General features: G+C 43.9%; 1 protein-coding gene across 2 annotated transcripts in view; it reads left to right on the top strand.

Moving 5' to 3' along the window:
- CCDC60 (coiled-coil domain containing 60) overlaps positions 1-22,595 on the top strand; it is a 126,686-nt gene that overhangs the window by 54,001 nt on the left and 50,090 nt on the right. For both annotated transcript variants that reach the window (XM_029571595.1, XM_029571596.1), the window contains exons 4-7: positions 901-968; positions 2,307-2,507; positions 8,127-8,246; positions 11,683-11,793. In XM_029571595.1, coding sequence (XP_029427455.1) covers positions 901-968; positions 2,307-2,507; positions 8,127-8,246; positions 11,683-11,793 — 500 coding nt within the window. The remainder of the gene's footprint in view (positions 1-900; positions 969-2,306; positions 2,508-8,126; positions 8,247-11,682; positions 11,794-22,595) is intronic.

Below are 22,595 nucleotides of genomic sequence, written 5' to 3'. Positions count from 1 at the left end.
GCAATTAATAGCAGTGGCTATTCCCTAAGTAAACTTGATTAATAGCCGTTAATGGACTTCTCCTCCAAGAACATATCCAAACCTTTTTTGAACCCAGCTACACTAACTGCACTAACCACATCTTCTGGCAACAAATTCCAGAGCTTAATTGTGCGTTGAGTGAAAAGAATTTTCTCCGATTCGTCTTAAATGTGCTACTTGCTAACTTCATAGAATGCCCCCCTAGTCCTTCTATTATTCGAAAGTGTAAATAACCGATTCACATCTACTCATTCAAGACCTCTCATGATCTTAAAGACCTCTATCATATCCCCCGTCAGCCGTCTGTTCTCCAAGCTGAATAGCCCTAACCTCTTCAGCCTTTCCTCATAGGGGAGCTGTTCCATCCCCTTTATCATTTTGGTTGCCTTTCTCTGTACCTTCTCCATCGCAACTATCGACTATATCTTTTTTTGAGATGTGGTGACCAGAATTGTACACAGTATTCAAGGTGTTGTCTCGCCATGGAGCGATATAGAGGCATTATGACATTTTCCGTTTTATTAACCATTCCCTTCCTAATAATTCCTAACATTCTGTTTGCTTTTTTGACTGCTGCAGCACACTGAGCCGATGATTTTAAAGTATTATCCACTATGATGCCTAGATCTTTTTCCTTAGCAATTATTTTAAAAAAATGAACATTTATGCTAATTCCTTACAGTACTTTTTGTTAAATACTTCATTGTAAAGAATGCTAGAATTCTATCTAGATGAAAGAGGGCCTTTTATAGAACCTCTTCTAACCAATAATGACGTACGGGCTCTGGACACAAGCTGAAACAATTTATAATATCCATTCTCTATGAATCCTCCTTTGCTTCTTTTTAATTTTTTTCTTTTCAAAAATTATCTTTCCAGAACTCTCTCAAACTTATACACCGAGAAAAACACCTGAAGAACTTCAATAAAAATCTCTTGCATACCAGGTAAGGTAAATCCAGTGCAAAGCCCAATCTAGGGGTATTTTATGGTTTAGTATATACCACCCTTTAATCCCTGAGGTTCATTGATATACTGGATTAGTGTAATTAACCTTTCTCCCTTGAAGATCAGTGACTCTCTGCTTGAAATGTATTAGGGATGTGCATTCATTTGAAAATGTTTAACTAATTTCCCATTTCATTTCAACTCATTTTAAAAATGAAATGAAGGAAAAGCAAACAAAATGTCATTCATTTTCATTTGTTTCACTTTTTAAAAATTAGCACTGTCACTGCCTTTTAAAAGAAATAAAAACACTCCAGGCCAATCTCTTCCTGCCACATCCTGTAGTTGAAATTTTCTTCAAGAAGCAGCAGCAGTAGCAATCCCTGCTGGATATTGAAAGGGTAGTATTTGATCCCCTCGGTTTGCTGAAGTATCTCTGGTCCCTTTGACTTTTAGAAGAGATTCTACTGGAAGGTCATACAGTTTTAAACGACAGAGATTTGCCTTCTAGTGTGAAGGAAAGGCCCTAATTTCTTTCTACTGCTCCACACTAAAATGTCTTGAATACCTTTTACATCTCTCAGAGTCAGATTTTAATTCTGTTAGGGTTCTCCTCAGTGTAGTTGGTGCCTATCACCACAATGTAGAAGATAAATCCCTCTCTGAACACCTTTAGTTGTCCTATTTATGCGAGGTTTGCTTTACTTAAAACCTCCACTAAAACCTCTACTTCTGTTTTGGGACCTCAATGTACTTAGACTCCTTGCTCCAAACCTCTAACTTCTCCTCCAGGATATTGACTATGGGAATGTCTCTGCCCAGGGCAGCTGTTATAGACTTACATCTTCCATTGCATCCTTGAAAGGCTTCAGGACTTGTGTCATCCTTGTCATATAGATCCAAGCTATTATAATCTAACTTTTGCCTATATCCCCAGCTACTATAGTTCTTTATTGTACTTATTTTAGGATATTTATTGCCATAACTAATACCAGTTCTATGGTAATAGCTGCTTATGTACTTTGTTATTATTCTCTACTCTATTCACTTGCTGTATTATTCTGTACACTGTACTTTTTCACCACTGTAGACTATCCTGCTCAGGTCACTATTTTATAGTTGCTGTGAGTTCTCTGCACCATATGAAACCATTTCCTACGCCAGTCTTTTGCTGTATAATGCTCTATTCATATTTATACTTGCTGTAAACCTTAACCTACTGTAACATACTTTAAACTCACTAGCTGGAAAAACATGATATACAATAAATAAACCATGATGATGATGATGATGACTATAATTAGCAGTAACATTAGAATCTGTGCTTTGGTTGTCAGACAGTTGATCAGTGCAGTGAGGAAAGGGCAGGGGTATTTCTACCTCCTGCAGAAAGAGGATGAGGAAAAGATGACTGCATTACTAGCAGAGAAGCAGAAGCTGCAGGAGAAGAAGAAGATGGAATGTCAGTCTCCTTCTGAAGAAGACCTAGGTAATGAAGAGGAGGAAGAGATCAGTATGATGGATTCAAATCAGACAAAGTAAGTGGTTTCTGTGCTAAATGGGCTTCAGCATCCTATGGAGTAGAGAGGTCACAATTGCACATAAGCATGTTAAAGTAGCTCTACTGCCAATGTCTTTATTAAATAAGTAAGTCAGAAATGATATCAAGCAAAACTGTGCGGATATCTGGGTGTCTTTGTTTGTTTTGTTCTGAGGACACTCCTACAAATTCTGTGCCAGCAGCTGAAGACCAGGAAGGAGAATTTTAGAAGAGGTGGATGATCATATCAAAAAGTACACACCATTTATTCCAAAAGCATATAAAAATATGCATAAAAAGATGTGAGCTAAGGGGGGAGGGAGGGAAAAGGGAGTTCAAACGTAAAATATAATAATGAAAAGCTGGTTGTATGGAAAGGTTTGTCTTTCATATATTATTCCTGTTATTTTGCTACCAATAAAATATAAATACAAAAAAAATTGCATAAAAAAGGAACAGGAAATAAATAAAGGAGGTCTAGGACCATAGCCAGCAGAAGGATAAATAATATATGTGATGATACAGGTAAGGCTCTTAATCTGTACTGGCACACGAGAAGGCAGAGCATGCCTATTGCTGGGATCCAGGAGAATAACTCTATGTGAATCATTCTCCTAGGACAAGCAAAATGGTAGTCCTCGCATGCGGGTGACATCATCAGATGGAGCCCGGCACAGAAAACGTTTGTCATAGTTTCTAGAAGCTTTGACTGGCACACTGAGCATGCCCAGCATGCCACTAGCAGTGTGTCCACGCGGGGACCCTCTTCAGTCTCATAACATAGAATTCATGAGCGAAAAAAATAAAACAAAATACAGAAGAACCCAACTCTTTAGGGTGGCGGGTGGGTTTCCCGAGGACTAACATCCTGCTGTCCTAGGAGAACACCTGTTACAGGTAAGCAACTCTGCTTTCTCCTAGGACAAGCAGGATAGTAGTCCTCACATTGGGTGAATACCAATCTACAGGCTGCTCCCAGGTAAAAGAAGGACCAACAGCCCCTGACTGGGTGCCAACAGGGCACAAGAAACTATGGTGCTGTTGGTAACAGAGGGAGACAGCCTGAACACTAACAGTGGGCCTTAGCTGGAAGAGTTGAGTTTAAACCTGGAAGAGGTTGCCAAGGACAGATTGGCCATCTGATGATGTCACCCACATGTGAGGACCAACATCCTGCTGTCCTGGGAGAACACCTGTTACAGGTAAGCAACTCTGCTGTACTTGCAGTTTATTTTTGCAGAAAGAAAGATTTGATTATGTCAGTATAATCTGAAGTCTAAAAGTATTGCAGATTCCCACAACCCAGATCATGTAATGAAATTAGTTGCTGCAAATTTCTGATGGCTGCCCAGAGTGGATCCATGGTATACTTAGAAGAATCCACAGTCAATACTTCTAGGATGAAAGATTCTGCTAGTTTTTTTTCAGTCTATTATATAGAAATGGCAACAGGCAGGGCCACTTTTAAGAATGCGGTTACTCTGCTCCTCCTGGAAATGCCTCCCGCCTGCTCTAGATTTATGCGGCTATGTTCTAGCTGCATATGGCAATGAATATTGCCGTTCCCTGTACGTACCCGGATCCGTCCAGACCAAGGGTTATGTCCCCCTTCCAGCAGATGGAGTCAGAGCAAAAACTGACAGGACACCCACCTATAAGCAGGTGCACTCTCTGCGTCCTCTCAGTATTTCCTCTGACTCAGCAGATGAGGGTCGTACTTGCGGTTTCCCCTCGGTCTCAAGGGAGAATAGTATTTTATCTGTCTTTTTTTGTGGTTTCTCTCTTGATGTGGATGGAGCAAGTTTAAAAAAAAAAAGTCTTAGACAAAGTTGATTGTGAAGTTCTTCTCACTTACCATCTCCTCAGCAGTCCTTCAGCTTGCAGACTGATCTCTGGCTCTTGGCTGGTTTTCCCCAGGTGGGGAGTTGGTATTTTTGGCTGTTGGGGTGAGTTATCTCGGCTTTATTCTTTTAAGAGAATTGTCTTCCTCCATAGGGGTGAAAGTTGGTGGTCCAACCTCTCCCCCGTCGGCCCGACTTGCTGCCCTGAGAAGCCGTTTGCCTCGGGGCAGCACAGAACAGAGAAGCGGCATTCCTCTGTCATAAAAAAAAAATACGGGGAAGCATTTAGATTCGGACAGCGCCGGGGGCAGCGCTTGCAGTCGGGGCCGTTTTAATTTTATTCTTCGCCTGCCTCGTTCAGGCAGCGTTCGGGGGTTGAAGTTTCAGCGCCTCTCCTCCCTTCCCCCCATGCCGCGATCCACGCGATGCAGTGCCTGTGGAGAGCTCACTTCGCGGCTCTCCAGGGCAGGGCTCTGCATGAGGTGTCTCCCCGGCGGGGAGGGTCCCTTGAGCCCAGGAACGAGTCCTCCTTCGCGCGAAGGTCTGCCTCGTCCCCGGACAGCGCGGGAACAGCGGCCATTTTGTCGGCAGGGGAGCCGGCGCCATTATCGCGGGAGGACAGGGCAGACCTCGGGCGTTTGCCTTCCCCCCCCCCGGTATTGCTCCCGGTCCACCTCCCAGATGAAGAACTCCGGAAGCATCCCTCCGGGTAGGCAGGGCCATGAACAAGCTTTATCCACTCCAGGAAGATTTTCTGGAACTCCTCAAGCTACCTTAACTGCAGTCATGAAGAGAACCACCATTCCGGTCACCGGAGGGGTGGCCTTGTGAGATGTTCAGGATAGAAAACTGGAAGTTTATCTGAAGAGGATCTTCGAAGTTCCGCCTTGGGCGTTCGGGCGGCGGCCTGTAGCTCCTTCATGCAAAGATAGGGCTCCGATGGATTCAGCAGCTCTTGGGAGCCCAAGATCTCCCTCCTGAGGAAGCGCAGCAGGCAAAATGTCTAGAGGCGGTCATTGCATACGGGGCGAATGCTCTGTATGATCTTCTGCGGGTGCTAGCTCGCTCCATGGTCTCGGCGGTCTCGGCTAGGCAACTACTCTGGCTCCGCAACTGGTCAGCAGATGCTTCCTCAAAAGCTCAGCTTGGTACTCTACCCTTCAAGGGTAAATTACTCTTTGGTGATGAGCTGGATCAGATGATTAAGTCTCTTGGGGAGAATAAGGTGCACAAGCTGCCAGAGGATAGGTCTAGACAGCCCAGGACATTTGGCGCTACGCGAAGCCGCTTCCGGGGTCAGCATCGCTTCCGGCAGTCCAGACCAGCTAACCAGAGACCGCCCTCCTCTCGATCCCAAGCCTGGTCTCATTCCTTTCGGGGCAGACGTCCAGCCCAGGAAGCCCTCTCCCAAGGAGGAACGTCCAAGCCTAACCAATGAAGTCTTGCCGGTCCACTCCCCCATCCCCAAGATAGGAGGGTGCCTATCTTCCTTCTATGAGGAGTGGACCAAAATCACGTCAGACCAGTGGGTCCTGGATATCCTAAAGTAAGGCTACACCTTAGAATTTGCATGACCCTTAAGAGACAGATTTCTCTTCTCTCCCTGCGGACCTCTGACGAAGCAGGCGATAGTACGCCAGATGTTACATCGACTCCTTGGTTTAGGAGCCATACGGCCGGTTCCGTGGATGGAACATGGGTTAGGCCATTATTCCGTCTACTTCATGGTTCCCAAGAAGGAAGGATCTTTCCGCCCCATTCTGGACCTCAAGATGGTCAATAGGGCCCTCAAGATCCCTTAGTTCCAGATGGAAACCTACGCTCGGTCATTGCAGCCATGCATCAGGGAGAGTTCCTAGCCTCCCTAGACCTGACGGAGGCCTACCTTCACATCCCAATTTTTCGGGATCATCAATGATTTCTTCGCTTCAAGATTCTCGGACAACACTTTCAGTTCCAGGCACTGCCCTTCGGGCTGGCGACGGCACCCCGCACCTTTACCATGGTTATGGTGGTGGTGGCAGAGGCGCTCCGGAGAGATGGTGTCCTAGTCCATCCGTACCTGGATGACTGGCTCATCCGGGCAAAATCCGAGTCCCAGTATCAACAATCTGTCGCCAAGGTTCTGCACCTCCTACACTGTCTGGGATGGGTCGTTAATTTTGTCAAGAGCTGTCTCGTGCCTTTGCAGGAGCTAGACTTCCTGGGAGCACACTTCAACACCAAGGTGGGCAAGGTTTTTCTACAACAGGGCCGAGTGCAGGCTCTCCGGGACCAGCTACAGCGGTTTCATTGCCTCTCGCCCCCGATAGCTTGGGACTATCTGCAGCTCCTAGGTACTATGGCTTCCACTATCGATCTGGTCCCGTGGGCATTTGTGCATATGCGTCCTTTGCAGAGGGCATTGCTTTCCCGCTGGAAGCCTGTGTCCCAGGATTTTCAGGTACCCCTGCCGCTACCGGAGGTGGCCAATCGCAGCCTCTCCTGGTGGCTCCAGCGGGACCATCTGTTACAGGGGATGGAGTTCGAAATGCCTCAATGGATCATAATAACCTCAGATGCCAGCCTCTCTGGTTGGGGAGCTGTTTGCGGCAGATCTTCCATATAGGGACAAAGGACAACAGTGCAATACTCTTCGGCTGTTTGCTGATCGTTCTTTTTGCAAGTTGATGTTCCTGGATGTTTAGTTATTTGTTCCAAGGTACAGTTATCCTAGTTGCATATCTTGCTCCATCCACGCCATTCTTTCTAGCTTTGATATTCTTTATACTGAGGGGGACGCAGAGAGTGCACCTGCTTATAGGTGGGTGTCCTGTCAGTTTTTGCTCTGACTTCATCTGCTGGAAGGGGACATAACCCATGGTCTGGACTGATCCGTGGTACTACAGGAATGAAAATTAGCAGGTAAGGAATAATTTTCTTTTTTTTACATTTAGATGGATACATATTTAGTTGTCCATCTAAATGGCTTTTGAATATCAACCACTATGTGAATAAGTGGCATGTACATGCATATATGCTATTTTGTAAACATTGAGATTATGCAAGTACTTTCACAGCAGAAATATGCAGTATTTTATAAAGAAGACACAACCATTTACCTGTATAAATGCTGTGGATGGGTTTCAAAGTTCGGCTCTCTAGTTTATTAATGATTTACATCTGACAACTGCCCGCCTTCAGTGTAACCAAAAGTATGTGTGGTGTTCCACAGCATGCGAGCTAATACTGTAGCTATATTTAGAGAAGGTGGTGCTGAGGGCAAGTTAGGGTAGGGGAGAAACATAATATGTATAGATTGTACTTTCGGTTCTATGTACATTACTTTCTATGAAAGTATTACCTGCACAAAAAGCAGGCACACATATCCATAGGTAGTTTGTACCTGCAGCAAGTTTCAAAGTGAAAGTATGCCCTTATATTCTGTTTGAAAATTGGTGTAAAATCCACATGTGAAAAGACTTAGCAGACTTTGTCCCAATGCTGGCAGTTTAAAAATTGCCCCCATAATCCATAAAATAGATATCTAATTTACAAGAGAAAAAAATGTATTACTTATGTGAATAAATGACTTTGAAAAATATCCTCTACAGACTTGCAAGTTCTTACCACAAATGATTATACAGAAGTACCTTTACCTGTATGCATTTCTGGCAGTGCACTATTCTTAATGGAACATGTCCACAGTCATACTGTTCCTGGATTATTTTCTGCCTTTTTCTGCTTAGGCCTCAGCTTCCAGGACATCTTCTAATCTTCTTATGCTTTTCTTGTAGCTTCTTCCATATAGAAAGTTCATTGCAGAAGAAACCAGAGAGAAAGGAACAGATGACCATACGACCCTTCACTCCTATTTATAACAGCCTCTTCTCAGACAAGCCATCTGACGCAGACCCGTACGTGTGTCCAATCCATTTATGTGACAAGACTTAAGAGTTTTTCTATAAAATAAGAAATGCATGGTGAGCCATAGTGGACAAGTTATCCGGCTAAAGTTAGCCAGGTAGCTTGTCCCAGATATTCAGCAGGATAAATGTCTCTGTATCACTCCATGGTGAGATTGCATCTTGAATACTGTTTGCAATTCTGTTTGCTGCATCTCAAAAAAGATATAATTATACTAGAGAACGTGCAGAGAAGGGCGACCAAAATGATAAGTGGCACGGAACAGCTACCATACAAGGGAAGGCTAAGGAAATTAGAGCTGTTCAGTTTGGAGAAGAGACCTCTGAGGGGGGGATATGATAGAGGTCTACAAAATCATGAAAGGATTTTATCAAGTTAATGTAAATTGGTTATTTGCTCTCTCAAACAATAGAAGGACTAGGGGGCACTTCCTTGCTATCAATTGAGCATTGATTTATTAATCTGAAATACAGGATTTATACCATAATGGTGTATGTAAGCTAGAGCCGCATTTTCTTTCCAGTGTTGTGTCAAAGGCACATAGAGCCTTATAGGTGACGGCAATCATAGGGATTGACCGCAAACAAAGAAGGAGATTCATTCCAGGGATTAAGTTCAGTGGTAGCAGGGAAACTAGTTCACATTCCAAAAGCAACCACTTTGGAAGAAAAGTTAACACATCTTCGACAACAATCCATTGGATACCATAACAAACAAGAAATGCTTTATGATTCGTATAAAATCTGGGAAGCTAACCTCGCCTCATTCCTTGACTACTTTTAATTTCCATTGTGCTATGTGAGAGGATTTTCCTTTCCATAAGAAAAAAGTTAGCATTTTGTCCAAATTAGTGTAAAAACTGTGCAGGAGATTTGCATAAAATATAATTAATCTGTGGGGCAAGCACCATCTTAAAAGATCCTCCACCAAGAAAGGAATAACAAGGACCACCGTTTTGTGGTATCTTCCACCAGCCTCAAGATCAGAGTTTTAACATTTTCGACCATACATTCAATATTGGGAAAAAATCGTATGCCCAATATTTGAATCCATCAAGGGACCATTTACAGTCAACCTCCAAAATCGTAGATTGCACATAGTAAATATTCAATGGTATAATTTCAGCTTTATCCCAATTCATTCTGTAGCCAGAGAAGGCAGAAAAACTCACAAATAATTCCAAAAAGGATGGGAGGGAGATCTCCAGATGAGACAAAAACATCAAAAGATCATGAGCATAGGCTATTACTTTACATTTCTGTTGTTGGTAAGTTACCCTTGAGCATTCTGTCTCTGTCATAAAGCCAATAAGAGGGGCTCTGAGAAAAGAATGAAAAGCAGGAGAGAGAGGTGACAACCCTGTCGCATACTCCAATATAAATCAAAACTGTCAAAATGTTGTTAGTCATTAATTGTGACCATGGATTATTATAAAGTACTGTTAGGACCGCCGGCCGTGGCGGCCTGCGGCCGGGTGTCATGGCCGCCGGCCGTGGCGGGCCATGACCAGGGTCGGGCCGGTGGCCCGGCAGCAATAAAACTCACCCGAAGCTTCGGGAGTATCTGAGGCTCCTGCTGTGGCAGGCAGCCTTCTTCCTTGCCTTCTTCGCGGCTGCTGCCAAGCCCGGCCGCATGGTTCTCAGCTGGCCCGGCTCCTCCCCCTCAGCTTGCTAGGAGCCACGCTCGCGGATGAAGAGAAAATTTAAAGAAGCCATGACAGGAAATTGCCATGGCTCCTCCTGGAACTCCTCCCTCCAGTTCTTGTATTTAAGGCAAGGTCTGATACTCAGATCTTGCCTTGGTATCGAGGCTCTGTGCTCTGTTCCTGTGTTCCGTGCTCCTGGATCTGCTCTCCGTCCCGCTCTGCCTCTTCTCCCCATTGGATTGACTCTTTGACTCCTGACCTTCGGACTGGTGGTGGTGATTTTCTGGTATTGACCTGGACTGGCTTTGGACCATTCTCCCATCTGCTCCTGGACCAGCTCTTGACTTCGCTCTGGACTTCGACCCTTGGACCGGCTCTCGACCTCTCTCTGGACTTCGACCCTTGGACCGGCTTGGGACTATTCTTCGACGTATACTCCCGGACTACTCATGACCAGCTGGAGGTGCCAGCCGTCTGGAACCCACGACCTGCAGGAGGCGCCTGCATCCAGACTATCTTCAGTCTTCAGGGAGTCTCCTAAGTCCCAGCGGCCGTGTCTCTACGGGCTCCTCCTGGGGGAATTACGAGCTTCCAGGGTGAAGCCTTCGTCCAAATATCTTCATCAGCAGGCCTTGCCATCCGACGGTAGAGAGTGAAGAGGGTTGATCTCCTTTTTGGTAGCGCTGACTCTACCTCAGAACAAGGGTCCACGTTCTAATTCATAACAGTACCCTTATGTGCTTTATAAAATCATCCCCAAATCCAAATCCAAACTATGCCATTACTTTGAACATATTCTCTATTCACATTCTACTTGGTCGAATGTTTTTTCAACGTTGATTGACATTGCTAGAATAGAGAATTTCTGACTGTGGGCAATATGAATAATATTGTGAAATAGTCTAGCATTGTCGAATATATAACACTCCTCATAAAGCCCATTTGGTCTTGGTGAATTAAATCCCCCAGCATTGCATTTAGATGAGTAGTGAGGACTTTAGATTTTACAGTCTGCATTTAGCAAAGAGATAGGTCTATAATGCTGGACCAACAGGGGATATCTGCCAGGCTTTTCCAGCAAGACAATGAGAGCTTCAGAGAAACTACCAGCGGCTCGTCCATGGAAAAAAAGGAGTGATATAATTTGGAAAGTTTGGGAAATAAGAGACTTGAATGCCCTGTAAAATTCAACAGAGAAGCTGTCAGGTCCAGGAAACTTGCAAGTAGAAAAAAATTAATAACCAAATCAATTTCTTTCACTTAGATAGGGGAATCTAGGAATCTTTTATCCTCATCCCGCAATGAAGGATGCTGTAACTGGGGAAAAAAAAGTTTCTTGTAGACTCTCAGTGCCTGAGACCTCAGAGGAATAAAGACTTCTGTAATAATATTGAAATTGTCATCGGATCTCATCTCAAGTGATCATAGTAGTCTGATTCACTTTGGATCTGTTTTTCTGCACTGCCAGGTATTGTGCCAAAAGTCTTCCCGACTTATTATTTTCAGATTGATATCTAGCCTTTCTCATAAAAATATTCTTCCCAGCCTGATGACTAAGCAGTGCATTATAATATTTTAACTTACTGAGTTGCAAAAGAGTAGCAAAGGAATTATTTTGAATATGTTTAGATTCCAACATTGTTATATCTCTCTCCAACTGTACAATCTCTGCATTGCACTCTTTATTGCAATGCGCCGTATGGCTTATAATAACTCCTTGCAAAATATTTTCCTTTTATCACCATTATAACCTGAACTGTTTTTTTCTCCTTTTTTCCTAGCCTGGCCCTCTTCCGGCAGCTTTGTGCCCTGCACTGGCTACTGGAAGCTTTAAATTTGGAATTCCATAATGCCACCACCATGACACCTGTGTATACCTGCTGGAATGAAAGGTATTGTGCAAAAAATATACCTTTTTAAAAGCATTTTCTTTCTAGTTCTTGCATAGAATTTTACCAGAGGTTTTGTGACTTGAGTAAGAGTTGTACTGCTACCCTATATGCTGTTCGCAGTCGGTGAATTACCACAGAGCCTCAATGGGGTTTTCCCCTTTTTAGAAGAACAAGAGGAATCTTGAACGTAGTTCATGAGGTGTGGGAAGACTAAGCGAACCCTAGGCATTACCTTGTGGACTACTTTCTCCACATGCAGGATCGCCTAAAAAAGGCTGGTGAGGCAGTCCCCCTATGTCTAGAAAAGGCTCAGAGTTCCCAAGCCTGAGCTTATAATCGCCCCATGGCCCATAAAGTATTCCAACCAGGGGACAGTGTCCTTTTCCTCCTTCCCACCTCAGAAAGCAAGTTGTTAGCCCATTGGCAAGGGTCCTAAGAAGTTATGGAGAAAATAGGGCCCATGGATTACAAAATAGCTCAGCCAGATAAATGAAAGAAAACTCAATCTATCATGTAAACCTCCTGAAGAAGTTGGTTGCACAAAAGTGTGGTGTGGTACAGAAAGGAGAGTTTGGTCCTGAGGTCAGACCTGAAGTGGACCAAACCCAAGTTCCTTTCAGAGGGCAACTGTTCATTACACAGACTTAAAGCAGCTGGTAGAGAAAAAGAAAACCTGGAGTATCTGGGTGCTTGATTCAATACATCCATCAGACAGGTATATCTCTGAGAACAGCAGATTTGGAATTTGCAAGATCAGGTCAAAACGTTGCAGACAGTTCTGACATTACCTTCAGACCCTGGGTTCCATGTTAGCAGTATTGAACTTGGTTCTGTGGGTGAGGGCACACATGCAGCCTTTATAGAGAACCTTGCTGGCTCTTATCCACAGGATAAGAATACTTGGTGAGATTACCTCTTCCAGTGGAAGTCATGTAGAGCCTTCAGTGATGGCTGGATCAAAAGCATTTTATTAGGGGATGGATTTGATATCCCCCATTTGAATGGTAGTAACCATAGATACAAGATGTTCTAGATGGAGATTTCACTGTCAGAAGGTCAGTGGTCCAGAATGGAAGCGGTGACCCATCAATGTTTTGGAGTCTTATGTGATTCACCTAATACTCCTCAAATCCGTACCCAATTTACTTGGAAGATCAGTGAGAATAATGTTCGACAACGCCACAGCAGTAGCATACATAAACCATCAAGGAGGAACCCGAAGCCAGCAGATCTCCTTGGAGATGGACATTCTTCTTCCTTGGGCAGAGAAGCATTTTTGGTCTTGTTGGATTCTCACATTGCGGGAGAAGACCACATGAAAGCTAATTATCTCAATTGTCACATTCTGGATCCAGGAGAGTGGTGTGTCATTGTCAACAGTTTTGGTCGGCCATTCATGGATTTGCTGATGTTGGGCGACAGCGAAGGTTCGTCGGTTTTTCAGTCGCATGAGAGATCCAAAGTCCTAACATAGTAAGATAGTAAGGATGGCAGATAAAGACCAAATGGTCCATCCAGTCTGCCAAACAATTTGCTTATGGTAGTAACTGCCGCTCCTTACAAAATACCGACATGCTTTCTGTTAAGTGTAGTAACTGCCATTCTGTACAGGTTACGCCTATGTGTTCTGTTAAAGGTAGTTATTGATATTCCATGCAGGTTTCTCCCATGCGTTCTGTTAAGGGTAGAAACTGTCACTCCATGCAGATTATCCCCATGAAGAAATGTTACACCACACCTTCCTTGAAGAAGGGTTATTCGTCTGCCATAGTTTCTATGCTTTTGAAGGCCAGGAAGTTTTCTATTTAAGAACTTAAGATATGCCATACTGTGTCAAACCTAGTATGGCCCAGTATCCTCTCTCTAACAGTGGCCAATTCAAGTCACAAGTTCCTGGCAAGTACCCAAACATTATATAGATCCCATGCTACTAATGCCGGCAACAAGCAGCGGCTATTCCCAGTTTATGGACTTCTCCTCCAGGAACCTATCCAAACCTTTTTTAAACCCAGCTACACTAGCTGCCTTAACCACATCATCTGGCAACGAATTCCAGAGCTTAATTGTATATTATGTGAAAAAAAAATTTTCTCCAATTTGTTTTAAATGTGCTACTTGCAAATTTCATGGAGTGCCCCCTAGTCCTTTTATTATCCGAAAGAGTAAATAATTTTCACATTTACCTGTTCAAGTCTTTCAGGATTTTGTAGATCTCTGTCATATCGCCCCTCAGCCATCTCTTCTCCAAGCTAAACAGTCCTAACCACCTTAGCTTTTCCTCATAGGGGAGCCATTCCATCCCCCTTTATCATTTTGATTGCCCTTCTCTGTACTTTCTCCAGTGCAACTACCATATTTTTCGCTCCATAAGATGCACCTGACCATAAGACGCACCTAGGATTCAGAAGGGGAAAATAAAAAAAAAAAAAAATGGTGTGCTAAACCGGCTCTGTTCCCAGGTGTCTGTGCGTCTTATGGAGCAAATTAGGGGAGTGCATAAAATTTTTTTTTGCCCCATTTCGGGTCTGGAGAGGGCCATTTCAGTCCACTCCCCAGATCAGAAAATTTTTATCATTCTCTTTCTGTGGGAAAAAAAAACCCCAAACCCCCCCCCCCCATCCCAACCCTTTAAATTTAATTAACTACAACCCTCCACCCTCCTGACCCCCCCCCCCCCCACCCAAGACCTGCCAAAAGTCCCTGGTGGTCCAGCGGGGGTCCAGGAGCGATCTCTTGCACTTGGGTCGTCAGCTGCCGGTAATCAAAATGGTGCCGATGGCCCTTTGCCCTTACTATGTCACAGGAGCCGACCAATGGCACCGGTAGCCCCGTGACATAGTAAGGGCAAAGGGCCTTCAGCGCCATTTTGATTACTGGTAGCCGAGGGCCCAAGTGCAAGAGATCGCTCCCGGACCCCCGCTGTACCACCAGGGACTTTTGGCAGGTCTTGGGGGGGGGGGGGGTCAGGAGGGTGGGAGGTTGTAGTTAGGATTTTTTTTTTTTTTTTTTTAATATTCGCTCCATAAGACGCACAGACATTTCCCCCCTGCTTTTGGGGAAAAAAAGTGTCTCTTATGGAGCGAAAAATATGATATCTTTTTTGAGATGCGGCGACCATAATTGCACACAGTATTCAAGGTGTGTTTTAACCATTGAGCAATACAGAGGCATTATGAGATCCTCCGTTTTATTTTCCATTCCCTTCCTAATTATTCCTAACATTCTGTTTGCTTTTTTGACTGCCATAACACACTGAGCCAACAATTTCAATGTACTATCACCTATGATGCCCAGATCTTTTTCCTGGGTGGTACTTTCTAAAATGGAACCTAACATCATATAGCTAAAGCATGGGTTATTTTTCCCTATGTGCATCAACTTGCACTTGTCCATGTTATATTTTCTCTGTCATATGGATGCCCAGTCTCCCAAAGTCCTCCTGAAATGTATCACAATCTGCTTGTGATTTAACTATTCTGAATAATTTTGTGTCATCTGCAAATTTGATCACCTCACTCGTCGTACACCTTTCAAGATCATTTATAAATGTATTAAAAAGCACCAGTCCAAGTATAGAATCCTGATGCACTGCACTGTTTTCCTTTTACCTTTGTGAAAACGGACCATTTAATCCAACTTTCTGTTTTCTGTCTTTTAACCAGTATGCAAATCAACAAAAGCACATATCCCCCTGTCTCATGACTTTTTATTTTTTTTTAGAAGTCTCTCATTAAGGACTTTGTCAAACTCCTTCTGAAAATCAAAATACACCACATCTACTGATTCACCTTTATCCACATGTTCATTCACCTCTTCAAAATAATGTAGCAGATTTGTGAGGCAATACTTCCTTAAGTTATCCAAGCTGGCTGTGTCCCATTAAATCATGTCTATTTATATGTTTAGTGATTTTATTCTTTATAATAGTTTCCACAAGTTTTCACAGCACTGAAGTCAGACTCACCAGTCTATAATTTCCTGGATCACCTCTGGAGCCGTTTTATATATTGGGGTACCACGGATGATTTTAATGATATGTTACAAATTATTTGTAATAGATCTGAAATTTCATTTTTTAGTTCTTTCAGAACCCTGGGATGTATCCAGCCCAGTCCAGGTGATTTGCTACTCTTCAGTTTGTCAATCTGGCCTACTACATTTTCCAGATTCAACATGATTTGGGTCAGTTCATCTGTAACATCACTCTTGAAAACTGCCTCCAGAATGGGTATTTCCCCAACATCCTCCCAGTAAACACTGAAGCAAAGAATTAATTTAGTCTTTCCACAATGGCCTTATCTTCCCTAAGTGCTCCTTTAACTTCTCGATCATCTAACGGCCCAACTGACTCCCTCGCAGGTTTCCTGCTTCGAATATTTTTTGAAAAGTGTTTATTATAATTTTTGGCCTCTATGGCCAACTTCTTTTCAAATTTTCTTTTAGTGCTTTACATTTACCTTGCCAATGCTTATGCTTTTTCCTATTTTCTTCAGATGGATCCTTCTTCCAATTTTTCAAGGAAGATCATTTGGCTAAAATAACCTCTCTTACCTTTTAATCATACCGGCAATTGTTTGGCCTTCCTTTCACCATTCTTAATGCATGGAATAAATCTGGACTGCACTTCTAAGATGGGTTTTTTTAACAATGTCCATGCCTGTTGTTCACTTTTAATCTTTGTAGCTGCACCTTTCAGTTTTTTTCTAACTATTTTTCTCATTTTATCAAAGTTTCTCTTTTGAAAATGTAATACTTATTGTCCACCTTCCAATCATTAATTCAAATTTGATCATGTTATGATCACAATTGCCAAGCGTCCCCCACCACCCTTATTTCTCTTACCAAATCCTGCCCTCCAATTAGAATTAGATCTAAAATAATTCTCTCTCTCTTGTATTCCTGAACCAATTGCTCCTTTTCTACCTTTTCTACCCCTCCCTGCTCACGCCCTTGATTTATTTATTTTATTTATTTAAAGGCTTTTATATACCGGAGTTCATGCACTAGTGCATACCACTTCGGTTTACACAGAACAAGGATCAGAAAATTACATCAAACAGATTGAACAATTAAACAAATATACAATCCGTTAAGTTCTTTGATCCGTTTGATCCGTTAAGTTCTTTGAAAATGTTCTCCGCAATATTCTGTTATTCAACGACTAAGAAAATATGTTGATTGTTCACAAAACCCTACTGTTCCCAACTACTATGTTAACTCCATTTGATTGTAAGATAATTGCATATGTTGGATGATAATTGCAGATTTGTAAACCGTTATGATGGCTCTACCGAATAATGCTATATAAAACCCTACAAATAAATAAAGCTGTCATTTATTCCATCCAGGAACTTTAACTCTCTAGCGTGTCCTGATGTAACATTTACCCAGTCAATATTGCGGTAATTGAAATCTCACTTTGTTACTGCACTAACAATTTGGTTTGTTTCCATAATTTCTCTTAGCATTTCATCGTCCATCTTATCATTTTGGATAGGTGGATGGTAGTATACTCCTATCACTATACTCTTTCCCAATACACATGGGGTTTCTATACATAAATATTCTATTGTACATTTAGTCTCTTGCAGGATCCTTATCCTATTGGATTCTATGCCATCCCAAACATGAAGTGCCATCCTGCCCACCAAGTTGCTACTCCCTATTATGATATAATTTGTACCCGAGTATGGCACTATCCTATTGACTATCCTCTTTCCACCATATCTCTGAAATACCAATTAAGTCTCTCTCTTCATTCACTGCTATACACTCTTACTCTCCCATCTTATGTCTTTGACTTCTGGCATAGGCATACAGACATTTCATAGTATGTTTATTGTTTGTATTAATAGCCTTCTTTTCAGTTGACAGGGATAAATTGGAATCTTTTAGCTCACGTGATTTTTTACTTATAGGCACATAGACTACTTTTACTTTTATTGGATCCTCTCTGTTGGGATGCCCTAACTCTCCTGCTTCATTAGTATCCTTCAAAGATACCTCCCTCCAAACCATGCACTGCTGAGTGGCTGTCAGCTTTCTTCTTTGTTCTAGTTTAAAAGCTGCTCTATCTCCTTGGTATATCTTCATTTATTCCAAAGGAATGAAATATTGCCTAGTGGGGAGGGAGGAATGTATTGCTGTCTCTATAGTGTTGGCGAAGAAGTTAATTCTATTGCACTGGAATACATCTGATGGTCCTTCTTTCTTGATGTGGAAAAATATGATGTTTTGGCAAGCAACTCTGGAGAGGTTAAGAAAAAAGGAAATGTCTGGGAGGAGGGCCATCCTGTCTCAAAGAGGCTATTTTCAGCTTTGGGAAACAGCGTTGAAAGGGAAGTAGGTGTCTGGATTTATATGACTATATTTTTGTTATGGATTTAGGCTGCCTTACCTTCCTTGGTGTATGTTGGAGGTGTGTGTGTGTATGAATGGTCTGAATGGGGTGCGTTTGGAATATAATTTGTAAATCCTGTGTGAAATTATGCTGGTTGAAAGTTATGATTTCAAGGTGTTTGTTTATTACTTGATATGCTCTTGTTGGATTTGTAACTTTCTTTTTCTTTTCACTTAATAAATATTAATATGAAAAAAAAAAACCCTGTTCTGTCTCTGTTTTATGGTAAAATATGTTTATTGAACAAGTGATAAAAAAACAAACAACTTTGCAAACCAAATGGTACATAGGATTTTTCATTGAGAAAACACAGTTCCACCTCCCCCCCCCCCACTGATATTTCTCCCCAAACCATACATTGATACCTAGCAAGCAAGCAAATGAGCTCAAAATGGTAAGTGCGGGGGAGTGTTGGTGTCTGAAGCACCCCCCTCCCTGCCTTGCCAGGCGCGAGCCACTAACCACAGTCACCCCCATATCCCCCCCAACCCAACACCTCCCAGAACAATCCCCTCCCCCCAAAAAAATCAAATAGCTCAAGCATAAAAGAGGTCCAAGTACAGCAGTACCCAAAAGTAGCGAGGCAACCTCAGTAGAAAAAAAAGAAAAAAGAACCAACCCAGCTCCCGAGTCATTAAGTACGCGACTCCACGCCCTATGTGGGAGAGCCCGTATATAGGGATCCCAAACAGCAAGAAAACGCTTTCTATGAACTGGAGAAGTGCGGGAAAGAAAATGATCCATGATCATCATAGAGTGGAAATGATTACGCCATGACCAAAAGGCTGGAAGGTTTGCACTCCGTCAGCCAGACAAAATAACTCACTTCCCAATCACACTAGCCTTTTGGATCAGCAGGCGGGAGCCATAATCCTGGATTCACAGAGGCGGGATACAGCCAAAGAGAAGCCATAAGGGCACGTTGGGGGATAGAGAGTTGCAAAATAGTAACTAGGGATGTGAATCGTTTTAGGACGATTAAAATTATCGTCCGATAATTTTAATATCGTCTTAAACCGTTATGGAACACAATACAATACAGATTCTAACGATTTATCGTTATAAATCGTTAGAATCGTGAGCCGGCACACTAAAACCCCCTAAAACCCACCCCCGACCCTTTAAATTAAATCCCCCACCCTCCCGAACCCCCCCCAAATAACTTAAATAACCTGCGGGTCCAGCGGCGGTCCGGAACGGCAGCGGTCCGGAACGGGCTCCTGCTCTGAATCTTGTCGTCTTCAGCCGGCGCCATTTTCCAAAATGGCGCCGAAAAATGGCGGCGGCCATAGACGAAAAAGATTGGACGGCAGGAGGTCCTTCCGGACCCCCGCTGGACTTTTGGCAAGTCTCGTGGGGGTCAGGAGGCCCCCCACAAGCTGGCCAAAAGTTCCTGGAGGTCCAGCGGGGGTCAGGGAGCGATTTCCCGCCGCGAATCGTTTTCGTACGGAAAATGGCGCCGGCAGGAGATCGACTGCAGGAGGTCGTTCAGCGAGGGTTCCGGCGCCTCGCTGAACGACCTCCTGCAGTCGATCTCCTGCCGGCGCCATTTTCCGTACGAAAACGATTCGCGGCGGGAAATCGCTCCCTGACCCCCGCTGGACCTCCAGGAACTTTTGGCCAGCTTGTGGGGGGCCTCCTGACCCCCACGAGACTTGCCAAAAGTCCAGCGGGGGTCCGGAAGGACCTCCTGCCGTCCAATCTTTTTCGTCTATGGCCGCCGCCATTTTTCGGCGCCATTTTGGAAAATGGCGCCGGCTGAAGACGACAAGATTCAGAGCAGGAGCCCGTTCCGGACCGCTGCCGTTCCGGACCGCCGCTGGACCCGCAGGTTATTTAAGTTATTTGGGGGGGGGTTCGGGAGGGTGGGGGATTTAATTTAAAGGGTCGGGGGTGGGTTTTAGGGGGTTTTAATGTGCCGGTTTTTCGATTTTTCGATTTTTCACGATTTTTAACGATTTTTCACGATATTTTACCCCCCCAAACGGCAACAATACGATTCCCTCCCCCTCCCAGCCGAAATCGATCGTTAAGACGATCGAGGACACGATTCACATCCCTAATAGTAACCAAATACCCCGCTATTCATCTCCAAAAGTGTTTGACCGTGGGACATGACCAAAAGGCATGTGCCAGGGTACCAGGCACCTTCTTACAGCGTTCACAGCTATCAGTAGGAGAGATATGCATACAATGAGCTGCTTGCGCGGAAATATATGCCCTCCCCAGAAACTTAAATTGCAGTTCATGGTAGTACAGGATAAAGGAAATTTTTGCTACTTTACTATAGCTGGCCTGAAGTACAAATGAAGTGACAGCAAATTCCCCATGACTATTCCACCTATCTGCTAGAATTTGATACATCTCCACCCTCCCCAGGGCCCGCAGGCCTTTATAATAAGCCGATAACAGTTGTCTTTGCAAGTCCCAATAGTTCATCCAGCTTGTGGAAAGCGGTCGGCTGCTGAAAAGTTGCCAGAATAGTACGAATGTAGTGACAATTCTGCAAGTATGAAAAAACAGACGAGGGCTCCAGACCGTAGTAGGACTTCATCTCCGTAAAGGATAAAGGAGTCCACTCCTGAGTGAGGACATGTCCCAATTGAGTAATTCCCCGGGCAGACCAGCGGCGAAAATTGGATGTGTGTGATCCCAGAGAGAACTCCCCATTGCCAGAAATCGGCAATAAATAAGCACATACCCAAGGCACCCTGAGAGATTTGGTGAACTTGACCCACGCTTGTTGAATGGGATGGATAACCGGAGACTGAGTGAAAAATGGTGAAAGTTTAGACTCCTCTACCTGAAGAGCATATTTGATGTCCACAGGGGCCATCAAGGCACTGTCCGCCATCAAATAGGTGTAAGAAGAAGTCCCCAGCAGCCAATCCTGGACCACATGCATATTGCCAGCCAAATTATAGACCGCTATATTAGGGACCCCCAGCCCCCCTCTACCTCAGCCCTCCTGTAACCAAGATAAAGGCAAACGAGGTTTCCCTCCACCCCAAAGAAACCACCGCAGTGCTTTATCAATCAAGGACAGCTCACAAGCTTTGTGATGAATCGGTAAATTTTGAAAAAGATACAGCCATTTGGGAAGGATGACCATCTTAAACAAATTGACTCGACCACATAAGGAGAGGGGAAATTTCCGCCAGGTAAGTAAAAGTTCCTGTGTCCTAGTGAGTAATCTAGGAACATTGGCCTGGTAAAGGTCGCTAGGATCTCTCGGGATCTGCACTCCCAAATACGAAAGGATGCCCACTGCAAAGGAAAGGCACCAAACCAACCAGTCCGTAGCATATCCGGAAATGCCAAGGCAAAGGATTTATCCACGTTCAAGCGTAGCCCAGAGAAAGTGCCGAATGTCTCGAAGAGGTGTAATAACGCTGGTAAGGAATTGGAAGGGTCCGTTAAAAAGGTGAGTAGATCATTAGCAGCAAAAGACGCATATTTAAAGACCTCTGACTGAAAACGTACACCACGAATCTCATGAGTAGCCTGGAGTGCTAACAACAAGGGTTCCAGCTGCAACAAAAAAAGTAGGGGAGATAAAGGGCACCCCTATCGCATATCCCTACCGATCCGGAAGGGTTCTGAGTGCCCCTGATTAGCAGAGATCACAGCCTTGGGTTGAAATACAAAAACGGAACCACCTGTTCCCTGTACGTACCTGGATCAGTCCAGACCATGGGTTAAGCCCCTGTTCCAGCAGGTGGAGACAGACCAAAATTCTAAGGGCAGCCCATATAAGGATGGAACCCACCCTGGAACCCTCAGTATTTTTCTGTCTCCAGCAGGTGGAACAGCTGACCCTTTGGTTCCCTGTTTAGCTTGCCCTCTGTGTTTCTTTCCTCTCCTTTCTCTGGGGCAAGCTCACGCAAGTACTCTCTAATTTACTTCTTAATTTTAAAAAAAATTTTATTTTTTTTTTTTCTCTGACTGTGTCAGGGCAAACAGTTCTGTCTCCCTCACTCTTGGGGTTCCTAGGGGGGCTTTGCCCCTTGTTTTCTGTCAGCCTAGGTTCCCTTCCCGGTGACCTAGTGTGGGTGATACTGGTGGTGCCAGTCCCTCTCCCCACGTTTGTATCTGCTGCCGTGCCCCGAGACGCCCATGCCTCGGTGGAGCTTCAGGGAGGATTATCATACCCCTGCCTCTGTGAATGCAGTGAATTATTTATGTGAATAAAACTGTTTTTGTTTTCCCAAGCTTTCACAGAATATATTTTTACTTCTCAAATTAAATAAAAAAGGCAGCAGTTTTATTTTGTGAGGAGGGAGCGGGGTTCAATCTCCTGCCCAGCTCCTCAGGGGCTCCCAGCTCAGCTGTTTTCAATTAGCTTTGCAGCCGCTTTCCTGCTCCATGCCGCGGCCACCTTTTAGTTTAGCTTGTGGAGAGT

Source organism: Rhinatrema bivittatum, chromosome 11 (genome assembly GCF_901001135.1).
Source record: "Rhinatrema bivittatum chromosome 11, aRhiBiv1.1, whole genome shotgun sequence".
Classification (NCBI taxonomy): Eukaryota; Metazoa; Chordata; class Amphibia; order Gymnophiona; family Rhinatrematidae; genus Rhinatrema; species Rhinatrema bivittatum.
The sequence above is the reverse complement of the archived record's forward strand: the minus strand, read 5'-3'. Positions and strand labels throughout refer to the sequence as shown.